The following is a 24,085-nucleotide window of genomic DNA, read 5'->3' as shown; positions in this document are numbered from 1 at the left end:
TTCAGGTTAATGTTGTTGCCACTTTTTACTTCCTTAAACACATGTTGTGCTTTATGGTTGGGGCAAAAAAAAAAAAAAAGGGTGGCTAAAAGGTGGCTGCCTTGGAACAGAAGTTGTTGTAAAAGCCTTTGTGGAAGCTTCCTGTTTGGAGAAACAAATGTCAAATCAATTGTCCTAGCTCAGAACTACTATTCTGAAAATGCAGCTGTGGAAAGAGATTACTTGGGTACTGTGATGGGGAGTGCGTAAAGGTCTGGATTGAGAACTATGTAGCAACATAGACCAAAAATAACAAGCAGAACAAGTAAACTTTTAGGTTTTCTTGCGAAGATTTGCTTAAAAAATACTAGATCCCAAGTGAGAACATTCATGCCAAGTTTGAAATCTCATTTGAATTTTTGTAACTGTTATCATCCATCAGTGACATATAACCTGGAAATAGGGTCTCATGACAGAAAGGGTGAGTCCCTTGACTGTTACCTCACAAAAAAGGAGATGCTCCAATAGGTTACAATTCTGAGACAAATCTGCAGGGCTGGTTTATGTCTGCATAACACCACTCAAATGGGCCTAAGCTGAGCACTTCACATTGTTTGAAGGTATTTGTAGGTGTGTGATCAGCTGTACACAGCTGTTCCGGTAATGTTAGCCTTTAAGTATAACAAGCACAATCCAACAAATCCTTTATCCACTGAAATGTTGCTGCAGGGAGGGGGCATGAAGATTGGACACAGTGTCATGAAAGTAGAGAAGAGCTTATTTTCCTTTTTGTATCTCCTTATTCTTCTGCATTTATATGCAGAAGAAATGGAAGCTCCCAAGGAGCCCAGGCTGCAGAAAGAGTCCATGTGCCAGTACTCTTTTTCCTCTCATTATCATACGGTTGCTATCAAACTCTAATTTTTGAAATAAAAAACCTGCAGGATTCTTTATTGGTACTATTAAACCTTCAATCTTCATTATTTAGGATAGCTACTTACGTTTTACTCAATGAAGTCATAATGCAACTGCTCCCATAAAAACTATTGAAATGGCTACTGTGGCAGCGAGTAGATTTTCCTTCGTGTAAAATAATCCTCTGTGAGTGAGACATAACTATCATTTACATTAATTAGGCAGCCATATAATGGGGTGTTCAATAGCTGTTACATCATTTAAATTCTTCAGTGAGCACCTCAGCCACCCAAGAACTATCCAACTGAACATTTCTAAGTCCATAATTTTGAAATAATCCTTTAGAGGAAGAATATGCATGGCAGAGCGTTGCTGACAATTTCACAAAAAAAAAAATCATTTGGATTTATGGGGTTATTTTAACATTTGCAGGAGGTGTGCAATCCTATATTTCTCTGCCCCCCAAAATAACAAAGCTATAAAGTGGAATCAGTTTTGGGGCTGATACTGTGTGTACACTAGAAGCTGGTCAAGGAGCTTGTATTCAGAGGTCTTCCCTGACAGCTGGAGGCATGTAAACAATGAGCAAGTTTCCTTAAACACTGTTACAAGCCTGGGGCCCTTGCCTGGATTGCTCAGCTGAGAAGCTGACTCACAGACAAATGGGAGCCATCCTGCTGGTGGTTTGGTTTTTCAACTTCTGCCTTTAACAAGCATGTGAGGTCTTCAGCATTTGCATTCAATTTTGATGGTTGTTTTAAAATTTGTGAGATGAATGCAAACTCTTTCATCTCTGATGATATAATAATTAATCTAATTAATAATTAATTTAATTAATAATTAATTAATAAAATAATTAATTAATGATTAAATAATAATCTGATATTAACATTTCTGGTAATATCATACTTCCCAGGAACTATTATAACAGATATTCTAACTGTACTATTATTATATATTTTCACATATTTTAAGATGTGAGTCACAGTCAAAAGTTTGCACACATCGTAAAGCCAGGAGCTCATTCTGAGAGCTGAAAGAAACGAGGCTGAATTTATTAACTAGTATGCCAGGAAGAGCTTTGTATTAATAGGCCTGTACTGCAAATCTTTTAACATGCTGTTTAGCTGCCTATAGAAGGTGATGGTTATGAGGAAAACCGTCAGTATCTGAAATGACAAATGGCATGTTTTAAAGCAGTTTTTCTGGGCAAGAGTTAGGCCCTACGGGAATAGCTCCAAATTGAATGAAAAAAAAAAATATTAAATTGTTGTCTTAGGTTGTGATTTTTCATTCAGCAACCCAGTTCAAAACTGTCAGTCGTGTTACTTTGGTCAATTGCATACTGGATTTTTTTATCTACTTAATGATTATAAGGTGCTGTACCTCATCTGACTGATATAGTAGCGAGTAACAGAGCCTTTTAGGGGGGATAGCTCATAATTTGGTGTTAAATGTTGCTGGGACCTCTCTAGTTTTCCACAATCCCCATCTATGTGCAGACTGTAGAGAGCTAGGTGTCAGAAACCACCTGCAGGTAGAGCACTAGGTTCCCTTGGTGCCGCAGCCCAGGGGGTTTGTATTTGCCAGATGCAAACGCTCCTCTCAGCGGCAGTGGATGTGATCCTGTATCTTTCACATTTGGTAGTTAATTTAATTAAACCAGTACACCGAGAGAGACTTCTGTCTTACCAAAACAATACATGTTCATCAAACACTGTGGGAGATATAGTTCAGAATAGAAATGACAGAATTAACAAAGGGGAATGTGAGGCAAAGGTGGGTCAAACCTCTGAAATTACATGGGGCTGGTCATTGTTGCACGTAACCTGGACTCATACTTCTTAATCTGCTACACAGGGGCGTGGTCTGGTGAATGCTGATGTACAAAAAGCTTCGTAAATCCAATTTTTCTTTCTGTTTAAAATGTATGAAGGTGGGTGTTTGTTATATTGGTCAGTTAATGTACTGTACTCACCAAGGGCCCCCGTACTGACTTGCTGACTTAGGGTGCAAGAAGCAATAGAGCTGGGACAAGAGGAACAGCTAATGGAGGTGAGTCATTCAAAGTACTCAGGTGTTTTCTGTATCAAGAGACCTTGTTTGGAGTTTGTTGCCAAGGAGACCAATTGCTGGACATGTGCTTCAGTTGTGATGTCGCAGAAGGCTGGCCACATACAACTGTTCCTGGCTGTTGGGACCCTCATTTTGTGCTGGTACTGCTGAGATCTCTCCTGAAGTATGGGCTGAAGAAGGCTGTGGGAAGATTGGTACCAAAAAGGAGAATTCATGGGTAGGTGAAACCTTGTACTTGCATTGCCTATGGTAAGATCATTGCAGAAGCAGTGAGAGCTTAATTTCAGAAATGTTCGTGTGGGTTGAGGGAGGGGTACAAATAGCAGCTGCTAGGAATTAGCCATCCGGCAGTCTTCAGGGTGGAAGTGTGAGCAACTGCAGCAGGAATAATAAGGTAGCTGAAACTTTTGGTAGTTAGAAAACCTATCTCTGTGTCTTTAGACTTGTATATGGGGAATGGATGTGTGTAACTGGTAATGGGCTGAGGAACTGGCCTGTTCAGGTAAAAGCAGTGCCACTGCTGATTTTGAGAAGACACTGTGCCTGCTTTCTGAAAATATGCTGCTGATGCAGAGGAGCAAGCAGTTGTTTTAGGTGAATGGCTCTCACGGTACAGTGGGTCATAGCTGCTTTTTAAGGGAGTTTTAGAAGGTGTGAAAGGAGGTATGGAAAAATGTGAATTTGGTTATGTGAAATAAGGAAGTATAAAATATGTGAAAGGAAGTATAAAAACACTTCAGATAGCAAATTCTAGGTGTTTTCTTGGATGTGATTTAACTTTAACTTCAAGTATTTCCTGCAGTGAGTTATTTTGGGGTTTGAAACAGAGCTTGGGTTTCTTTGTTTTCCCCTTTCCTGTTTAAATGTTCAAAATGCAGTAACTGGATAGATTAACCTAGTTTTATACCACAACCAGTGATGTAATCTGAACTGAAACAGTTGTATGAATGTGTATTTTTATTATATACATGCAGTAGTGATAGGAAAGCAGAAATGTGAGTAAGGTAGTTTGACAGTATATTGTTCATTGTTGTTGATTATTCCCCAATTAGCTTTTTCTTTGGAGAGTCTGGGTACAAAAATCATTAAGAAAGATGTGTCCCTGCTGTATGCAATTCCAAGTTCAGTGTAAGAAGGGGTATGTTAGAGACAGCTGTGATTAGTTCCCCAATTTGCTAGTATTAAATCCATTAAGTATTTACTGTCTCAGCTAATGAAGAGATGTGGGAATGGTTGTGAATCAGCAGGGGAAGAATGGCGAGCAGTGATTTTTGTGTTACGCAGTTTCCAAGAAAGGTCCTTCACAAGCAACGGGGAGTTTATTGCATTCTAGTGAGGGATGAACACAGGCAGCAGACATGAGTTTGGTTTGAGCAGCCTGTGGGTAGACAGCAATACCAGTGGTGTAAAGGAGAGGTTTAGCTTAAGTAAGTGATTTGTGGGGGCTGTTCAGAACACCTCACTGAGTCATTAGAGGAAGGCCTCTTCAGGTGATTTACCAACTGCAGTAAAGGTGTCTTGAATGCTTTGGCTGTTCACATCTCTTGTTAGTCTTCATTTGTCACCTGTTTTTATGTGCTACGAGCACGCGATTACCTTGAGGAGACCTTTGAACATCTCTTCAGTACTCTTCACTGTAAATAATGAATACCTGGCTGTTATTTATCAAAAGGGACCGCTAAGCAGCATTTGTCTTCTGGTCACTGAAGTAGTTTAAAAAATGCCGATGGTAGTAGCTAGGGGAAGCTGTATCCTATTTATCTGTGTGTCCATATGGCAGAACATGGTATGTCCTTAGGCACGATGTTTCATTGTGCTGCAAATTCCGGTTTGTATGGCACTGCTATTAATTATGTCTATTTAAGACATCCATTAATGGTCTTTCCTGTTAATTAACAGGACTATGCCAATAAAATTCTATTAGTTTCCCCCTATTCATTTAATATTATAGGCACTTAACAGCTGTCTTAATTGGATGTTACACTGATAGCTGTAAGCAAAATTAAAACTAGGTCATTGTCCTGCAAAGGAAGTTTCTACTATGATTAATGCTTCTTAGCACTTTATTTTTCCTTCTGGAGTCTCATGGGAAACTAATGGATTTCAGTGAGCTTAAACCCAAGATATTACTCTACCTTTTATACACTAACAACTTCAAGACACCTTGATTTTGCTTCACAGTTGTTAATTGTAAAAATCTTCTAGCCTTTGTCACTTTTGAGTGTTATCTGTCTTTTCAAAAGCTTTTTCAGCATCTCACCTACTTTTTCTTCAGTGTGAAATGACTTATTTTTTCAGTCAATAAATGTTTTATTTCCATTCCAACCTACTTCAAAGGGGTTAAAGTCCTGAATTCAGAGGGGGTAGAGGATTGTGTTCTTTTTGTAAATAGATATTGCCTATGCTGTTAAGCAAAGTGATCAGAATCTGGGTCAGTGATGCTGCAGCTGATCTGTCTGAGCAATCCTCCCTGGGAGATGCAACTCTTGTAACCCAGAATGCTGACTGGCTTAGTCGGTGTTCTCATGGGTATGCTAAATGGTTTGTGCATTATTACAGTGCTGCTATAAGAGCACCACCTCTCTGCTTGAGCTATGCTCCTAACACTGGTACCAAGCTTCCCTGTGCAATGTATGTGAGAGAACAGCTCTTTTTTAAGGAAAATACTTTAAGAAGTTTTCCTAGTTGGCTACAAACACTGGAATGGTGGCAGGGAAAAGTTCTCCATAAAAAAATGAATTCACAAACGAGACTAAAAAATCTGAAAGCTTTTAGTGCAAATATCAGATTTTTTTTTTTTTTTTTTTTAAAAAAAAAAAGTGATCCCAATACAGGGATTGCTTCCATCTCCCAGACAAGTCAAAACTGACTAACAGATCTGATTTGGGGGGACTGAATTGAATTTCAAAACAATCATCTGGGATTCCAAGAAGGATCCTGGGAAGTACTGAGTAAAAACAGGGTATGAAAAAAGGAGATAAAGGGGTTGAGGATACTTCATTTCTTTTCTAATAACTTGGATTTAAGTACCATGTAGTTCTCTGTACCCGGAACACAGAATTACTTAGTTTAAGTCTGATAACTTGCTTTTCTGGTAATGCTCAACTAAGAGCCTGTTAATTTTAAACACGTCATGGACCAGAATCCAGATGATTGTTTTGAAATTCTGAATTACCATGTAAGCTCAAAAGACAACTTTTAATACTTATATTCCTCCATTTAGGAAACAGAACTCTTAAAATAGCACAAGTAATTCTAGACTAATAAGTAATTTTACTACCTTGGTATTTATCAGTCCTTGCAAGTTAAATACTGAAGCATCTCATACGGTTTAGCTGCAGAAAACAATCCAGAAACCTTTCTTGATCCTCTTAAAATGAATTCTGCATTGTGCTGTCAGGAAAAGATTCCTTTTGCAGTACAAAACACCTTTGCTGCTGACATGCAGAAGACATTTTTCCCCCTAATGCTTACTTTAAAAGGTTTTTCAGAATAGCATGTATGGACCATGAACTACTTATCTGTTTAGTACTTGGCTTTGGCTAAATGCAACTTGGAATTTCATTATGAATGCTAGACTAACTGCTATAGCCAGTCTGTATGCTTAGATTTTTCACTTATGTATCACTTACCTACAACAACGTTAACCACTGCAACAGAGATATTCAAGGTAAAACCTGTCAGTTGAACCAACTTACCTGCATATACTTGTACCAGGCAAAGATGTTGATGTTCACCAGGAGCAATGATTATAGAAAAGCAATTTTCCTCAGCTTCAGTCTCCTTATATGGAGAAAATAGGCAGATGTTGCCCAGTTTATACGGAAGGCAAGAGCAACATGTATCACAAAGTTCAAAGATAAAATCTTCATTGCAAATATATTATTAATAAACTGAAACAGAAGCCAGGGAATCAGTACTAAGTAGTTTTAATAAAAGGCAGAATGTTACATACTTACATACAAATAACACAACTAAACTCCAACAGCCTTACAGACTGCTTTCAAGGCAACGGAAACTAATCTTCAGTATGAAGAAATGCTCTAGAAAGCCTTCAAACAGTCAATTCCAATTTCAGTTTGCCAGAAAACCTGATTCTCAAACTGCAGGAAAACAGTAGGCATTTTTATTAAACATACTTCTGTTTTGCTGTGAAATCATAGGTCAATAGTTCCTTTTAGCTTGAACTTCTTTGCAGATCGCTCACTTGCTCTGAGCTGGAACTTGCTTCCATAGATGTAGGAAATGAACCCATCAATCTCCAAGCTAAATACATTGTTAAGTTTGGGAACAACTGAAAATGCAAAAGGAAAGAAATTAATGAAAAAGGACTAAAATCCCTGTTCAAAACAGATATTGATATACCACAGGATATTACTCACACGTAGGCTTCAGGTTTGACACATTTCACATTTATGCTCTATTAAGAGAAAAAACGTAACCCAAACCTCTATCTTAAACAGCAATTACTAAAAGTTAGTCATCTTCTACAAGTGTGCAGTAAGTGTTGCAGAGAACATGAAAAGTAAATCAGATGAATACACCACAGGCGCATTAGGTTCACTGGAAATGTTTTCTCTTGCTCACTTCTGAAATACTTTTCGCAAGATACTGGGCTTTTACACCATTGGTAAAAACATTGACTTCTGCTACTATGCAAAGAACTCAAAAGGACCAATACGGAACAAAGCACATTTGCTCAGAAGCAGTGTGAATTTAAGAAATTTTGGTTATTCAAATTGTAAGAAGCACTGAAAAAAAAATCTAGTATACCTTTTAATTTGTCCTCCTTAGTGATAATTTTGAAGATATGTTTAAACTCCTGTAGAATGATTCCTTTTATCCCAACGTAAGAGGGACATTTTGATTTTGTGACTGAAGAAACAAGAATACATATACATTATAAAAACTCAGCTGCAGTTTGTTTGCTGTTCAGTGGTTGTCTCATGATTTCAAAAGCTCATTGTAATGTTCTGAAACAATGCAGTTACAGTAATAACTGGTAGAACACAGTTTTATTTGCAATCAGGTTTTCAAAAGCAGTTGAAAGTTAAGTAGAATTGATTAACGGAGAGAGCATTAATCAACACAGTAACAATTATGTGATTCTAGATTCAATGATACTGAAAAGAATTTAAAAAGCAGCATCTGAAATACAGGAGAGTCTACTGAATTTCAGATATTTTGTAAAGAAAATAAAACAATCAGAATACCTGTAACAATAGCTCCATGGAGATCAGCTTTTAGGAGTTTGGCCTGAACCATCTGTGGTTGCCTTGGAGAAGAGGGTAGGATCAGAGAAAGAAAGAAAAATATATGGAGAAGAGTAGGTTTACAAAGTATGACTGTGACTACTGAAATCATGGTCAAAACTCATTTTACAGGTGTATATATACTCTTTCTGTAACTCTGCTTCAAGAGGTAAAATAAGTAAACCTGAAAATAATTACTAATCAAACCCACTAATTTTAATATATCTCAACTTACGCATCTGGTTTAAGTCCATAGCATAGGTCTCTGATGTACTGTTTCCACAGTTCATGCAGTGGTAAAAAGATTGCATATCTGCAGTTAAAAGGCGAAGATTATTACACAAAACTTAATGAATAATCAATGTTAGTCTTAACGCTTTAAATATAGATGGACTATATAATCTGCTCTAATACCTTGCATGGGAAGTAGGCCACTCTAACCAACAGGTTTGTTTTTATGAAAACAAACTAAATAGCCTCCTATCAAGCCAAAACAGCGATGCATTAAGAGACTTCTACTCCCTACCTCCCTCCTTACCTCATTTTACAAACAAGGACTTCATTCAACATCTATTAAGTTGAGAAACCTGATACAACATTTTGGTCATAGTTTAACTTTTAAAAACAGAAATCCAAGGCAATTGTATTTGGTTTTGATTTCTTGTATTTGGGTACACAAGAGGACAGAGAACCCAGTAACAAACAAGTTTGCTATATATTCAGCCAAAGTAATTGCTGTGGATAATTGCCACAGAGTAACAGACTGTATGTACTGAGGAGTGGGTAGCCACATATATGTGCTCCTGGTTTTTACTTTTTTTTTTTTTTTTTTTTTTATTCTCACACAAAGTATTTTAGATCTTACCTCTGCTGTTCCGGTTCGATTTCAAAAAGACGCATTTCTCGCCTCTGCTTGGCAGTAAAGCTTTTAGTTTTCTTCCTCTTTCGCTTTTTCCTTTTTTTGGCGTAATGCTCCAGAATCACAGCTTTCCGAGACAACACATCCTGGATGGCTTCATCTTTCATTTTCGGCATGCTGCGCTTCAGGAAGCCGCTTACAAAGGCTTTGGCCTCTTCTGACCTCTGAGGCTGCAGACATTTTGACGAGGCACTTTACAAAGTTACAGTTAATAAAGACTAAAACGGCCGCAGCCGCCTGCCAGCCGCACCGGTGACAAAGCCGCGCCGTGACCACACGGGAGCGGTACCGACACAGCTCCCGTGCTGGAGCCCCGCGCCCACACCCCGGGGAGCCCCCAGCCCCTCAGCCGCCGGCGGTACCTGCAGGCTCAGCTCCTCCGCCGCCTGTCGGGGCAGCCCGCCGTACAGCGCACCTGCGGGGGGCACAGCACGGGCCGTCAGGGGGCGGCCGGCCCGCGGGGGGCCCCGGGCCCCGCCGCCCGCCCCCCGCCCCACTCACCCTCCATGGCGGCGGCGCCGGGCGCGGGCCGCTGACGTGCCCCCGCGTGCGCAGAGGCTGCGCCTGCCCGCCTCCTGAGGCGGGGTTAGCGAGCCTTGCGCTGCCTTAAGCGGGATAGTAAAGAAACTTAAGGAAATACAGAAAATTACACGGCACTACTTGAGTTAAACTGTGGATTTAACATGGAACACTTAGAATTTTATTAAAGACAATGTAACTGTGTTAATGAATTTGGTAGGCAGGAGAGCAGGCCTTTGGCTCTGGCACTGCCAGAAGGCTGCGCTGCAAGGGCATACGGGACAAAGGGAAAGGAAAGGAAAGGTGCCTCAAAGCTTCCTGAGCAAACAGAAGTAAAAAACAAAACAATGGTTAGAGTCTGCTTGCTAGAAAGCTTCTTATAGAGAGGTTTTACTAATTGGCATATCAGAAGAAATACCACATCATTACTCTGCTGCTGGCTAAGGTAGCAGATCCCAGCCTTAACCTCAAATTTCAGCAGCTATCATGCGAGAGGTGACAAAGAACTCCTAGGTCTGGGAAAGCCTTGCTGCATATGCCCTTGTTTCTGGAGTACACGGCTGCTGGTGTGGCTGGAACTGGGTTTCTGCAGAAGTAAGGGTCCCACAGAGCCCCTGTGCCTTGTAAATCACAAACCAGAGGGGCAGTCATCTCTAAGAACAAAATAATAATAATAATAATAAAAAGAACCCAAAATGGAGAAGTAACATTGCTTATCACAGTGAGGAGGTCCTGCAAAGGATGAAGCCGTGGCCAGGGTAGATTGTTAGATTAGCCATTTAGATTGAAGCAGATAGGAAACATTTAGTGACATTAATTTCTGTTAGGCTTTTGAACAGCTACATTACTATTATTACAGCAGAGATCAAGGTGCAAAATGAACATTATTTCTAACCAGAGTCGCACATTCATATTCAAAAGACAAGGAAGATGCTACCTGCTGTGAGGTTTGCCTCTTCTGCCCCTGTAGCTGCCTCTCTACTCTTGGGATAAGACACGTCTTGCTCTTGTACAACACAGAGGTGCTTTGAAACCAGTGCAGCTAATTCCTTTTCCTTGCCAGCCGAATCCCAGCTTGTGCTGCCCTCTGCTCAGACGTGTTGGTTCTCCAAATAAATAAAGTGTTTATATTCCTGTCACGGGGTGGGTATTGGCTTAGCACATAATGAAGCACTGCTTGCTGAAGGAGACGTACCAAGCGAGTTACTGAGGCAGAGTATAGGAAGTGCAACAATTTGTTGAGTGCTGCTGTGGAGCACAAAGGCACTGAAGTGATACCTAATGGGGAATGAAATTGTAGATATGTGTGTGTGTTTGTAAAGAAAAAAGGGCCAGCCTCTTCAGAGTATTAAGTATGAGCACCGATTGGTGTGTATCAGAGACCTCCTGGCAGTTAAGGACATTGCCACAGCAAACAGATCTCTTGATTTTACAAAGCTGTGACTCCTTGAGTTGTCATTGCTATTAAGAAAAGATCAATTTTCATGAATGGAGTACCAGGATGAGCACTATGGGTCTTCAGGGCCGTATGAGTGCTCCTTCACTGGATTTATGCTGCAATTCCTGAGGCACTTAAGGGATTAATAGTCAAATCAGTGTTGGCGATGCTGGTGTTGTAAATCCAATGATCCAGGCTAAACTGGTGCCTGGGGAAGCCAGTCTCTTCCAACAGCTCTACATCTTCATTTCCCACTTTATCTTCAGATACAATGGCTGAGGGAGCGAGATCAGTGCATTAGTATGTGTTCCAAGAAAATATGCGGAAATAGTGGAAATATGCGAACAAAAGAGCAAACAAAATAACTCAGAATGTGCAGTACCACTACTCCACCTGTCTTAGTGTTTTAGACCTTTGAATCTTTTTGCTTCTTCAAGTAAATCAGCGTGAAAGCATGATACAGGTTTATGGTGATATAAACCCCTAATGTATATTATTTATTCCAAGTTACAGGAGCCAGCACTGGCATTTCTTATTCCGTTAAATCTATGTTTGGCGTTATTTATTGTTCTCTAAATATATATGTATATTTGTAAAAATCCAACACTGAACCACTATACATGTGTACAGTAGGGGGCTATATTGCTTTAGCTGTCGGTATTGTTGAATTACAGTGTGTGATGGGAAAAAGAATGTATGCAGGCCAAGTCAGGTCACAGCAGTGTCCTGGGGGAATGTCAGCATGAATGTGGGAGCAATGACAGAAAGTGCTTTACAGTCAGTCACAGAAAGCTAGAATTTAGGTGCAGAGTAGCCAAAGACTTATGGTGAAATTGAATTCCTTCAAAATCCTCCTTCCACAGATAAATCTACTATAATGTAAAAGAAGATATTTGTATGACATAAGAATAGAAGATCAGATTGGTTGTTGTTTTTGTTTGTTTTTTTTTTTTTTTTTTTTAAAGAGTTATCATGAGCTGAAGCTGGAGATGAGCACAGGTGGACTGATGTGTGTAAAAAGTGACTGGGCTATAATCACTGTTACACTTTTGCTGATTGCAGGTGATACAAGAAATAGATACTGTAATTCTCTAAAAGACTATCTCAGCAAGCATTTGAGCTCTCAGGATCAATATAGCTTATTCCTCTTGGCCAAATTGCATTAGCAGTTGAATTTGGTCCCTTGGGACAGCTGTACTAGCAAAAATAATTTCAATTTAAAATGCTCTGATCTGATTTCCTCCATCTGAATACCAGGCAGCTACCATAACTTCCCCACTGTGTGCCGAAGCAGTGTGCAGCCAGCCCAGGTACCTCAGCAGCCCCGCCACCGCCACCACCTTGCTGTCCTTCCTCCGCCGCCTTTTCCTTGTCCTGCTGACGGCTCCTTTCAGTCAGGCCCAGGTCAGGCCCATGCCAGCATTTCAGGCTGTGGAAAAGGCCGTTCCTGGGGAACGGGGAGTGCAGGCACACTAAGAATTGCTGCTCGGACAGCTGGATAAACAGAGTATTTGGGATCAGTAGCCTGGACTTTCATTTCGTGGCACTGTAGGTTTACTAGGGGGGAGTTTGTAATGTTTATGTGTGGAAGCCCAAACTCTTGCATTATCGATTTATTTGATGAATTTCAGACGGCTGGGTTTGGTTTAAGAGTGTGATCTAATGATATACCTTCTGGTCCCACAAATGTTCCTTTTCAATGTGTTTTTCAGTAAGTTTTCTGCTTTATCAGTTTGTCTAACTCATTGATTAGGATGAGATATTTCCCCCCAACGCAGTAAACTATTCACGCTGACTGAAGGGTCATTATTACCCTAAAATCCCAGCTCCTTGTCCTCTCAAATTGCAGATATCACTTATGCGTGAATAAGAAAGTCTGGCCTTGCTGTGCATGAAAAAATACAATCCAAATATATATTAATGGGTCAGAAATCTGGGGGACATACAATAACCCCCAAATTCTGGGGGGGTTTCAAAGCTTTTAATGATTTAAAAAGCTGGGCTTTAAAACACAGGCAAGGAAAGGAGCCAGCTCTTCTGGAGTCGCAGTTGCTGCTTGCCTCACCAGGGGGCAGCGCAGGACAAGGATTGGTGAGCCTGCCTCGGCGATCTGCGTTGGGGCATCTCTTGCTGCAATCCAACCAACGGTTTGAAGTTTAAAAATAAATAAATAAAATTAAATATTGGTTCATCTTTTGGACGAAGTTTACCAGTTTGCATCTTCTTTTAGCATGCAGGGTTCGAGGTCTCACATACCCCAACTTCTTTTACATTATAGTAGATTTATCTGTGGAAGGAGGATTTTGAAGAAATTCAATATCACCATAAGTAAAGAAAGTGATTTTTTTTTTTTAAACACCAACGTATTTTTAACATCAAAATAACTAGCTATATCCTTCATAAAACATATATAAAGAATGAGTGAAACTAGAATACCTGGGGATAACTACTGCAGAAATATCATTGCCCAGCCTCATACAATGCTAAAAAGTCACCACTTGCTCCCCAAAACAATAATGAAGAGTCAGTAAGCTGAGGTTTTGGCAACTGATATTTGATTTCCCTGCATGCTGAGATCACGCATGGTTCAAACACATCAGTATGATGGACACCGCTGTACACCTGAACAGCTTGTAGTTACTAATTAACAGCAGCGTTCTGCACCCATGCATTAATCTGTTACAGTCTGTCTTAGAGGCATTATTTTTCTTGTTTCTTGGGTTTCATCATTTAATATTTTAAAGCATAGCGAACATTGGCATACATTGAGATAGGGTTGTATGATGCAAAATGGGTATTAAATAAAAATGATAAACTATAACATAGTAATGGTTGTTGGAGTTATAGCAGATTGAACTGTTTAATGTGGCATTTTGTTTGATTTTGGTTAAACTATATTAAATTAACATAATTAAAAAGAATACAAATAAAAAGGTTTCAAGCACCAAAAAGATCTATTATGCTGGATGTTTCATCCAAGAAAAATGAAGACTTTTTCCCTAGGAAATGGTTGTCCAGTTCTGGAAGCCTGTTTGATACGGTTTGGTTGGCTCAACTTTGCAGTGCACCACTGGGGTACAAGTTTTGGCCATACCTGTGTCCCTGCAGACCACGACACCATTTGTAGAGTGCGAGAGAGACCTGCTAACCTGAAGAGCGTGGAGTGAGCCATCCAGTTCAATAACACACGTTGGCTTGTGCTATCCTTGTCTAAGAGGTGCATTTCTAAGGCCACACTGATGAAGGTGTCAAGTGCTGAGTTTTAGTTGCCTGGCTTTAGGTCCTCCCAGTTTGACTGCATCTCACAGTGTGCCCGTGCATGCTGAGCCCTGCCTGTTTTACCTGTGTGTCTCCAGGTAGTGAGGCCCAGAGAAAAGTATTTGACTGTTGAAACTGGGCTGAGCAAGATTAACAGATTGACGGCCACTGCAGGCAAGAGCTTTATGAGGGTTGGTCGGGGTGGCAGCTGCTAGCGTGGCCCTAATGGTGAGACTTTAGTCTTGCGATATGCAATCTGACTTCTTCCGAACTGCAGCTGTGGGATGGGGCTGTGAGGGGTTAATGCTGCTGTACTGCTTTGGTAACTGAAGAAAAACCAGAAACCTCTGTTTGTTTGAGTTCAATGCTTTAGTAAGTACCTTTAAAGAAAATACCACCTCATGCAACAGAAAATATTTTGTCCATCTCTTCAGCACAAATCTGATAAACCATGGAGAGAGGCAGGTGTCCAAGGAGATAAAAGTAATAAATGTGGCTGCGGTTCAGGAGTGAGCTAGCCTGTCAGGCTGTTAATTAAATGGCGTTCCAGCTCAGAAATACTAGCAGCTAATAGATATACATGCCAATGCCAATTCATTTACCTCATCAGTGTATGTTAATTTTAGCATGAGCTTAACTTACACATTTTGCAGTGGGTCAAAATGGCAGTGGATGTGTGTGTGGGGACTTTCACCCTATAGTGATTAATTATTTCAGGAGGTATAGACTATTAAGCACTTTATACTTCTTAAAAACAGAACAGCGGGTGAGAATGGGTGAGAGAACATTTTTAATTTAGGCAGATCCTCTAAACAGAATAAACTAATCACAGACTTATAACTGAGCTGAGCCATATTTGCAGCCAGCTGCCAGGGGATCCTTTCTTTGCCACAGCTCAGCAAGTGCAGAGCCCTAGTTAGCAAATAGTTTGAGCTTGAGTCACACCTATGTTAGTGTAGTTTTAAAAGGATTTCTAAGAGTTACATTAGTGTGAAATTAGGACTGCTGCAACGGCAAATCGCACCTACAGGAAAAATAGCTGCTATTTGCAACTGCTCTGAGACCAAGGCTGCTTTGGTAGCTGCACAGAGAAGGTGCAGTAAAGGACTGTCTTGTGTGTAAAACTGCAGTTGTATTCAGTGACAGAATTTTGTGTGCTGTCTGGCCTTTTAATACTGATGATTGAGTCTTTGTTCAGGCCCACATCAGCTCTGGCCATTTGGCACTTATTGGTGACAGATCTGCCCAGCTCCTTCTGGTTTGTGGTGGTGGTTTTTGTTCCTTTTCTGGAAGAAAACCAATTCTGGGGCTGGCCAGCAATCAGCGCGGGGGAGATGTCCACCTGACGTGGCAGGCAGCAAGGAGGCCGTGACCCCACTACGTGTGTCCATGTGATGTGTGTGCCTGTGTGCTACAGTCTCTCGCTAAGACCATGGGTGACCCTTGTGTCCAGTTGCAACCAAATTTGTCACTGACATCAAACTCATGTAACATCCCTGCAGCTGCCGTGAGCACAGCCGCCTGCATCAGCAGCTGGGTGTGCTGCTCACATGGTGCTCTCTGTCCTGTGAGTCCTGAGTCACAAGGGCCTGATGCCACTGGCAGTGCGGAGAGGTTCTGCTGTGTGCATGGGGCTTGTAAAAATGAGGCTGCTATTTACACTTCCAAGTGTGGCAATAAGGGCATGACTAAAGGTGTTTCACCTCTGAAACACACGCTGCAGCACAGCAGGCTTCTTTCTGGAAAAAAAATCTGATCTGTAAAAGTATCAACACTGAGGCAACAGAAGGCAACACAGATACTCCTTTATTTTCTTCTGTCTTTGAGGAGGAATACTCTCTTGCCCTTCAGCATGATTATAGCCCATTTACCAACACTTCTTCTTGAATTTCAGACCTATTTTGGAGCAGTCACAAGCAAGAAATGTTTCTTTTCAGAGCCTGAAGCAGTCAGTCCAAGGGTAAAGTTTATTTAACAAAAAGAATAGTTCCAGCTGAATTCACATTGTGAAATTACAGGTCCATTTAAAGCAAAATAAAAACAGTGGCAGGTTAGGGTCAGGAATCAGGATAATGACATCTGCTGCAAAGTGCATCCAACAATGGTCTTGAAAATTTTAAGTTTCTTTAGGACGCTTTTCTTTTCTTTGTATAATTATGGAAAAGAATAGAACTAAAATAAATGTACTAGATGCTGAAAGCAAGCTTCAGGCTTGCTCAGGCATATGAATTCCAAGCAGAGACGTTATAAATGATGTCTCAAATGCTGACTGATTTCAGAGCTGTGGGCTCTTTCCTTCGTGTCATGGATGAGGAGGGAGGTTTGTGACCTGCCTGCCCAGCTGTGCCCTCCCAAGACTCGGCCTCCCTGCAGGGCTGGCCATGGCAGCAACCCCAGGAGGGGGCGAGCCCTGGGAGGGCTGGCCCTGGCTGCACCTTCCTCACTTTGCAGCTATTGTCCTGATCCCACAGAAGTCACCTCAATCCCTTTTGTTCCAGAGTGCAGCTTGTCACAAAGCATATATTATTTTTTTTAATGGGAAAGAGGGTTGCTGCTAGCTTTCATAGCAATACATATGCTCATAATACAGTTTGCTCTTGCCACCACTGCTGAAGAGGCTGGCTTCTGCTTTGTCTTGCAGGCACTGTGGTAGTATCCTTCTGCCCCTGCTCTGAGGGGACCCCGTTGGTATTACAGCGGTGAAGAAGGTGAGCAAGAAACAAACCTGGGAATATTTTGCAAGTTCTGCCAGTATCACTCCCGTGTGTTTGCCTGTAAGGACTGTAAGAGACATGAAGCAGTCAGGAGAGGCTGTACCATTGCAGGAGGGGTTCCCGTGTCAGGCAGATCATCATCATCAAGCCATCCCTATGGCCTGGGTAGCTACCTACAGCCCTTTGAGATTACTGAAGACACTTGCAAGGGGTTTAAGAGATTTTGGAGCATGCCTTAGTGTATCTCTGTCTTGACACTACTGAATCCTGGTAAGCCCTTTGTTAACCTTGGCAGAGAGTTGTGAAACCTCCTCTATGAAACAGAGATCAAGTTTATACCCATCCTTTTCTTATAAGTTAACAACAACAACAAAAGATGCAAATAACGGTTTTGCACATTGTCTGTCATGTAAAAATACCAAGCTCCACAGCTGGTCTCCATTTGCTGGCCACAGACATGTAGGGTCAGGTTTGGGGGGTAGAAGAGACAGGGATGCTCAAGTTGCAAGTGAGGATACACTAACTGAAAATTACAGCTCAAATTCTGCTCCAGTTTGGGAAGACCGAGACATTTTTCTACTTTGAACTGGGGCAACCAACCAACCAACTGGTCTGAGCCTTTTTTTTTTTTTTCCCTGAGCTTTGGAGGAAGTGTGTATGCCAGCTGTGAGCACACCTTCAGACACAGAACAGCACTTGCTGCAGCTTCACTTCGAGGTCTTGGTGCTGTCAAGGCCTGAGAGTTTAAAACTAGCTGAGCCTCCCACATGGCAACATGATTTACTAAACCACTAAGATATTGGGTCAGCTTTGTAAATCATTTTAATTATTGCACTAAACAGGTTGTGGAGATGGATCAATAGAAAATATGACATTTAGGCTCACAATGCTGCGCATTCATTATGGGAGAGAAATTATATTAACTGATTTAGGAGCTAATAATAACTGAAAATAACAATTTAATGGAAGCCTTCCAATCCTGCACTTTGAAGCAGGATACTGCTGTACACAGTCTACCCATTTTAATCTCAGTCAAGTATACATAGCAATTTTTTTGACTCTCAGAAATGTCAGTCAAGTGCAAGTAACTTACAGAATTTCAGCATCCCATATATTACATTATAACAAAACAAAATTAAAGAAACTGTCAACAACCATTTTACATACAGGCAGGGTCACATAAACCAGGGACATGAAAAATGAGAAAATGCATCGCAATATAATAATGTGGAGATCTTGCACACTGGGGCTATTTTCCACTTGCAATTAGTATTTCCACGACCACAGTTGTACTGCTGGGATTAAAAGGTGTTTACTTCTTTCTAAGGTGGTGAGTTTTGGTCTCAAATATCTGAGGACTAAATATATGGTATGGTATATCTATATATATACCATATGGTATATGGTGTATATATATATAGAGAGAGAGAAACTAATCTCTCCTGTGCAGTGAATGCCAGGTGCTACCATTCAGTAGCAACTGCCAGCATTGTCTTATTGCAATTATTTCACAGTGGCTAAACTAAATTTGGTTCACTGTGGCATGTTTTTTCCTCAATACATGTACAACAGTCACCTGTGCTGTTAAAATATTTTCTTTTGAAATAAGCCATACGTTGTGACTAATTAATGTCTAACAGCCATTGACTAACTATACTGAACCAAGCAGGCATGACTGGGGACAGAATTTAAGCTGCGATCAGGTAGTGCACCTCTGTCACCTGCTCTGTAGAAAGCCTGCAGCCTGCTGATACCCAGTTGTCACAGCAGCCCTGCACTCTGTGTTTTTCAGGGAGGGTTAAGCTTTTCTTTAAACCCTCTGGCTAGATAGCATTTGAATTATGCACTTCATTGCACCCCAATTAGCTACAAATGCATTGCAGAAATCATTATCAGTTTATTTGGGAAAACACCTTATTTTGCTATTTGGTTCAGCATATGAAGAAAAAAAAAAAAACACGCACCCTTTTTGACTGAGAAGAACTTGTTTTAGAGCAGAGTGAAACTTTGAGCCATGGGCAAATCATGCTGCTCCTGCTTATTTAGCTGTCCCCTTGGGCTCCAGCCAGCTGTTTTGGGAACACAGGCTGCCCGAATCAAAACAAATGGCTTCAGAACGACCACAGAACTGACTTGAGCACGTTCCCTGCACGGGCTGTGCAGCACGGCTATCTCCTACTTCAGAGAACCCACAGCAGGTGAATTTTAGTGTCCCCAGGTAAACAGTACTTGGAGCTTCCCACACCACCTCCCCCTCCTCCCTATGTGTAATTGTGTTCCCGGCTGTACACAACAGATCGGGTGGATATTTTTCTCAGGCTCTGTAAATGCTAGCAGCAACAGCTGAGCGCTGAATCAAGGGACACATGCCATGTCAAACATGTGGCATTTTCATGGCACCAAGCGTGAGCAGTGCTTTCTCTGGCGCTGCTCTGCTCCAAGACACCGGAGTGGCAAGGTTTGAGTTACCCCGGGCAATGAGCCTAAGCTTTGCTGACTTTTCTATGCACGTTTACGACCACATTGACAAATACTTCCTGAACCCAACAGAGCTCCACGTTTCCTTTTGAGATGATTTGTCTTGGTGAAATACTGTAGTCTAGAGTAAGATCTATCTGATTTCAAAATAATTAACTCTTGGATTAATAAAGAGATTTCATTTCTTGAAAAAAAATGAAAAAAGTTTTAAGACTTTTGACACCATAGCAAGCTGGATTTAGTTTCATTTACTTGGTCTTGCTATTAAATCATGCTACAGTTCAGATCTTGACAGGTACTTAGTGTGTGTTTCTTAATTACTATTTGCTTTTGTTTGGAGCTCCCACAGTTCTGGATGCAGAGGTGAGTCTTTGTTCTTCATTTCTCTACATGCTGAAAAATCTGCAAGGTGGCCAAATCGGCAAAACCACAACTGATTGATGCACCGGTATGTACTTAATTTTGTTTTTGTTGTCTTGTCAAACCCTGCTTACTTCCCTGGAGACCAAAATGCCAGTATTATTAATTATTAAAAGAGGTCACATAAAAGATTTCACTATATAAGGAGTTTGGCTGCTGACTTTAGTGGGAATTGAAGCTAGCTCTTCTACAAAGTCATTAGCTCAACCAGCAACTTACCATAAACTGAGGTTCATTTTGACCAGGATTGCAATTAGCACCTTGCTGTGCATTTAACTAACTTCAGACTTTCATACCACTACACTATAAAAGTTGAAATTATATCCAAGCACTCCATAAATGGATTACACTATTATCATTACTTGTAGCACTGAATGATTGTATTTTTTTTACTGTCTTGCACTGAATTAGCATAAATGAATAACAAATGTGAGCGTATTTGGTAAAGATCATAAAGGAACTGATGTTTCCTTAATCAAATTGTACATTTTCATGGTCTCATTTGACTGTGTTGCCTTTAGATTCTCTTGCACAATTTTTTGAGTTTTCCTCATGGTAGCAGGCATCACTGACGGGCATAGTTTGGTCTAGCCCATCACTCAGTGTTATTCCTTCCCGACTCAGATTTAAGCGTGCACCCCATGTCCTTGTCCAAAGATTTATTAACACTCCCAAACCACCACAGCTCCCAGGCTCACACGCTGCTCAGCCTAGCAGTAGCAAGGCACGCTGAGTAGGTGCTTTCAGCTTTCCAGAGCTCAGAGCAATGTATGTTCATGTGTGATAAAATAAAAATGTGGGTTGTTTCAACAACATCCCAGTTCCTGCTGGAGACACAGGATTGCTTAGCTTAAATAGGGAAAGCAGGCTTTGAAGACCTGAGGCAGCTGAGGGTCCTTTCAGGAACCAACAAGGTGGCTTTTCCTTGTGCTTCTGCTGTCCTTGCTGGCTTGAAGCTGGCAGGGAGGTGGTGGCTGTCCTGCCAAAAGATAGCACAGGAGGCTGAGCCACGCACCTTGGCAAGAGGTTTCCTGTGGCTGCACCAGCCACAGCTGTGGGAGCCTGGCAGGCAGCTCTTTCTGTCCTGCTTCAGTGCAAGGGGATCCCAGTAAGTTGAGAAGAAAACCAGTCGTTACTGGTGGTGCTCTGGAGATCCCAGAGCATTAATTCTCCAAGCTTGTTTTTAGTGCTCTCTCCAGCTCCTCAGAGCAATGGCTATCCCCCTGCCCAAGGCCGACCCATGTCATAGGAGGGCACGTGTCCCAAGACATAACCGAGGTACCGTGCCCTTTGCTAACAGTTGGCCAAGCGTTCATCTCTAGGTCACAGCAACCAACCGAGTTGTTCCTGGGAGCAGAGAATGAGGCACACCAAGGGCGACGGGGGATGTCAGTGACCCAGCACTGGGCTTCCTCATACACACCCTCACAGTGTCAAAAATCGCCCTGTGGGGCCAGTGACACATTTTGAGATCTGCAAAGACAGCTGATTACTGACAGGCTAACAGGTATCAGTCACGAAGATCAATGCTGACAACTCTGGAAACGCTGATATGCAACTGTCCAGGGTAACTAAACGAATTACAATATATAAAAGAGGCTCTGACATGGAAATTTAGAGATAAATTTTGTTTATGATAGACTGAGTGCAGAGGCACTCTGTTTAAAAAATAATAAAAGCTATTATAAAAACACAGTACTTGGAAATCAGATGTATCCTATTATTTTTTGCCCAAAAAAGCATATTTTGACTGACAGCCTAAGACTCAACATGTAGATACTATGTAGATCACCTTGAAGAAGACCAACTTGAGTCATGAGACTCACTGCATTGCCAGAGCTAATTACAAGCCTGAGACATGCTTTGTAATGAAGAATTCCTCTTCCAGTTTGTTAAAAAAAAAAATCAATTCCAAATTTTCAAGGAAAATGATGAGCAAATGCAAAAAAGAGTCCATTTGATGGGGTCAATTCCACCCCTCTCCCTTCCTGTGTAACACTCCCAAAGACATTTATCTGTTGCTTCCTATTTCAAGGGTATTACCACAAAGATGAATTAAAGTTTTGGACAGATTTGGTCATGGAACAAAACAAACAATAGCTTAACACCCCTTTTCCCATCTTCACCAGGGTAAAAATGAAAAATGTCCCATTAGATAAAGCTTAGTTCTCTACAGAACTTTAAGCATTTTTGAGTTATTTATTGAAACCTAGTTCATTTCATTTGTATTAAGCTGAAGATGTGATTTTTAGAAACATTTTTAACACTAAGACAAATCTATATCCAGCAAATCCAATTAAGTAAAAAAAAAAAAAAAAAAAAGAAATTAAGTAACTCTACAGCACAGTCCTCTTTGATTTGACTGCTAATATAACTGTGATTTGCTTAGAATGTCCATAATCGCTGGCAGTCACCAGAGGTAAAACAGGAGATTTCAATCCCTTAATTAACATAAGCATGGACCCTTCAAACAGTTTCTCAGTACTGTTTTGCATTATCAGTGATTCAGAACAGAACCAGATATCTTTCCTGGCTGGTTCTATTTACAGTCAAATCCATCTTTTTACTTAAGAGATGTTGCTGGGTTTCAGAAATACTATCTGAAAAACAAAACCAGATGGAGCAACGTCCTTTTTTTTCTATCCCCTCTGAACCACATGGCCATGCCTGGAGAAGGGGCTCTGCAGCAGGACTGGGCAGCACAGGAGTCCCTCACCGCTGCCCCCGTGCCAAGGCTGGGTTTCCCCCGGTGTTAGTCTTGTTCCCTTTGTTTTAGGGTGAGGTAATTTTCCGATGGAATAACTGCACCTGCTTCTGCGTGGATGAACCCCACCCCTCCCATGCATGCAGCCCCAGGCTCTGCCTCAGGGCATCTTACTGGGGGACAAAAACAACACGCCATTTCCCTAAATTGTGGAAAAAAGACAAAAATCCCATGTCCTTTCCTGCCAGTAAATGAATATTTTACAATCTTCATCAGCAGTGATTTGCATGTATTGGAGTTTTAGTGCTCTCGCAGGAATTGTAGCCCTGTTGAGATGCAGGCGGTGTCCCAGCCCGCCAGCAGCTCGCTGGGCAGCAGGGGCTGAGCACCCTGGCACGGCTGCAAGAGCCTCTCCCCCTCGCAGGCTGGCGACTGCCATCAGGAGCAGGAAGCGCGCTCACTCACTGCAAATTAATATTCTCACGACAAACTCCCCTCCAGTCAGTCTTTGCTAAAAAGCATTAATTAAGACTTTAACATTTTTGATCCCATCAATTTTCCGTTCTTTTTTTTTTTTTATTAAATAGATGTACTGGGGGAGTTTGACTAACAACCGCCTGAAGTTTGGGGATAATGAATAAATGAACTTCGTCAGCCTCTGGCTAAGCATGAAATTTACTGTGTAGTAACAAACGCAACAGAGGCAGCTCATACATTAACCAACCTAGTTTTGACACACAAGTTTGGAAGCACATTATTTATACACTTACTAATTGAGTGAGATGAGGCTCCAAAATATTTTATGCAGGAAATGAAAAATGACAATTTGGACAGTCTTCATTATCCATTGCAGCATGCACCCGCTCACCCACCCATCTGCCCTCCAGGGGGTCTCTGGCCTTCTTACCACCCACAGCTTATTTTCAGGACCGCATGCTTTCCTTATTTTCCTTGGGTCTTCTGCCAGGAAAGGCATGTACCAGGAACTAGGCAGGTAATTTTGCTTTTTACTTGGCTAGGCCTTGGTATGTTGAAGGTCACCTGTGTAGTAATAAAAGCTACTTTTGTTCCATGTATTTTTACATGTGCATGGCTCTGGCATCAGATCCGTTACACCGTTGTAAATCCATTCATTTCTGTTGAAATCCATTAACTTGCAGCAAATTTATAGCGGTATAACTGTGAGCAGACTATGGCTGATGGCGCAGGCTGGAAATATTACAAGGAAAAGTGCAAAGTTCTATTGATTTTCTCTCAGGAAAAATGTGTGTATCCTTACGATTGTATTACGGATGACTCAGCTCTGGCCCCTAATTGCCATCACTCATGCTTCCCAGCTCAGCCAGCTACTGGCTTTGCCGGAGGAGCCACTGACTGTGCTGTCCCCAAGTGTAAAGAGCAGGGACTGTCTCC

General features: G+C 41.3%; 1 protein-coding gene and 2 long non-coding RNA genes across 5 annotated transcripts in view; 1 reads left to right on the top strand and 2 right to left on the bottom strand.

The window, feature by feature from the left end:
• LOC311443182 overlaps positions 1 to 19,838 on the top strand; it is a 30,372-nt gene extending 10,534 nt beyond the window's left edge. The window contains exons 1-4 of one of the 2 annotated variants that reach the window (XR_014697110.1): positions 1,544 to 1,611; positions 2,904 to 2,949; positions 3,044 to 3,187; positions 16,998 to 19,838. This is a non-coding gene — a long non-coding RNA (uncharacterized lncRNA). Of the gene's footprint in view, positions 1 to 1,543; positions 1,612 to 2,903; positions 2,950 to 3,043; positions 3,188 to 16,997 lie in introns of those variants that run through there. The other variant, XR_014697109.1, reaches the window with a different exon arrangement.
• LOC311443186 lies at positions 2,957 to 6,753 on the bottom strand. The gene is made up of 2 exons (XR_014697114.1): positions 6,669 to 6,753; positions 2,957 to 3,150 (listed from the first exon to the last, which is right to left on the bottom strand). It is a non-coding gene; the product is annotated as an uncharacterized lncRNA (long non-coding RNA).
• Positions 6,883 to 10,786, bottom strand: POP4 (POP4 homolog, ribonuclease P/MRP subunit). 2 transcript variants are annotated; one of them, XM_084533163.1, is made up of 8 exons: positions 10,598 to 10,754; positions 9,643 to 9,746; positions 9,504 to 9,556; positions 9,088 to 9,311; positions 8,458 to 8,535; positions 8,184 to 8,245; positions 7,744 to 7,845; positions 6,883 to 7,264 (listed from the first exon to the last, which is right to left on the bottom strand). In XM_084533163.1, exons 2-8 carry the CDS (start codon positions 9,647 to 9,649, stop codon positions 7,128 to 7,130), a joined length of 663 nt encoding a protein of 220 aa, XP_084389289.1. In that variant the 5' UTR covers positions 9,650 to 9,746; positions 10,598 to 10,754; the 3' UTR covers positions 6,883 to 7,127. The 2 variants fall into 2 exon arrangements, with proteins under 2 accessions (XP_084389289.1, XP_084389290.1); XM_084533164.1 differs by lacking the exon at positions 9,643 to 9,746 and having other exon boundaries at positions 10,598 to 10,786.
• Positions 19,839 to 24,085: the final 4,247 nt, after the last annotated feature.

This window comes from Aythya ferina (assembly GCF_964211825.1).
Source record: "Aythya ferina genome assembly, chromosome: 12".
In the NCBI taxonomy this organism is placed as follows: domain Eukaryota; kingdom Metazoa; phylum Chordata; class Aves; order Anseriformes; family Anatidae; genus Aythya; species Aythya ferina.
Note: the sequence above shows the minus strand (reverse complement) of the source record. Positions and strands in the feature narration are given on the sequence as shown.

Bases quoted from the DNA above. Each gene is read 5' to 3' on its own strand.
- POP4 (XM_084533163.1), bottom strand. The intron at 7,846-8,183 runs GTATTCTGATTG...TTGTTTCTTCAG, and splicing joins CCATGGAGCTATTGTTACAG to TCACAAAATCAAAATGTCCC. The intron at 7,265-7,743 runs GTATACTAGATT...TTGCATTTTCAG, and splicing joins TAAGGAGGACAAATTAAAAG to TTGTTCCCAAACTTAACAAT.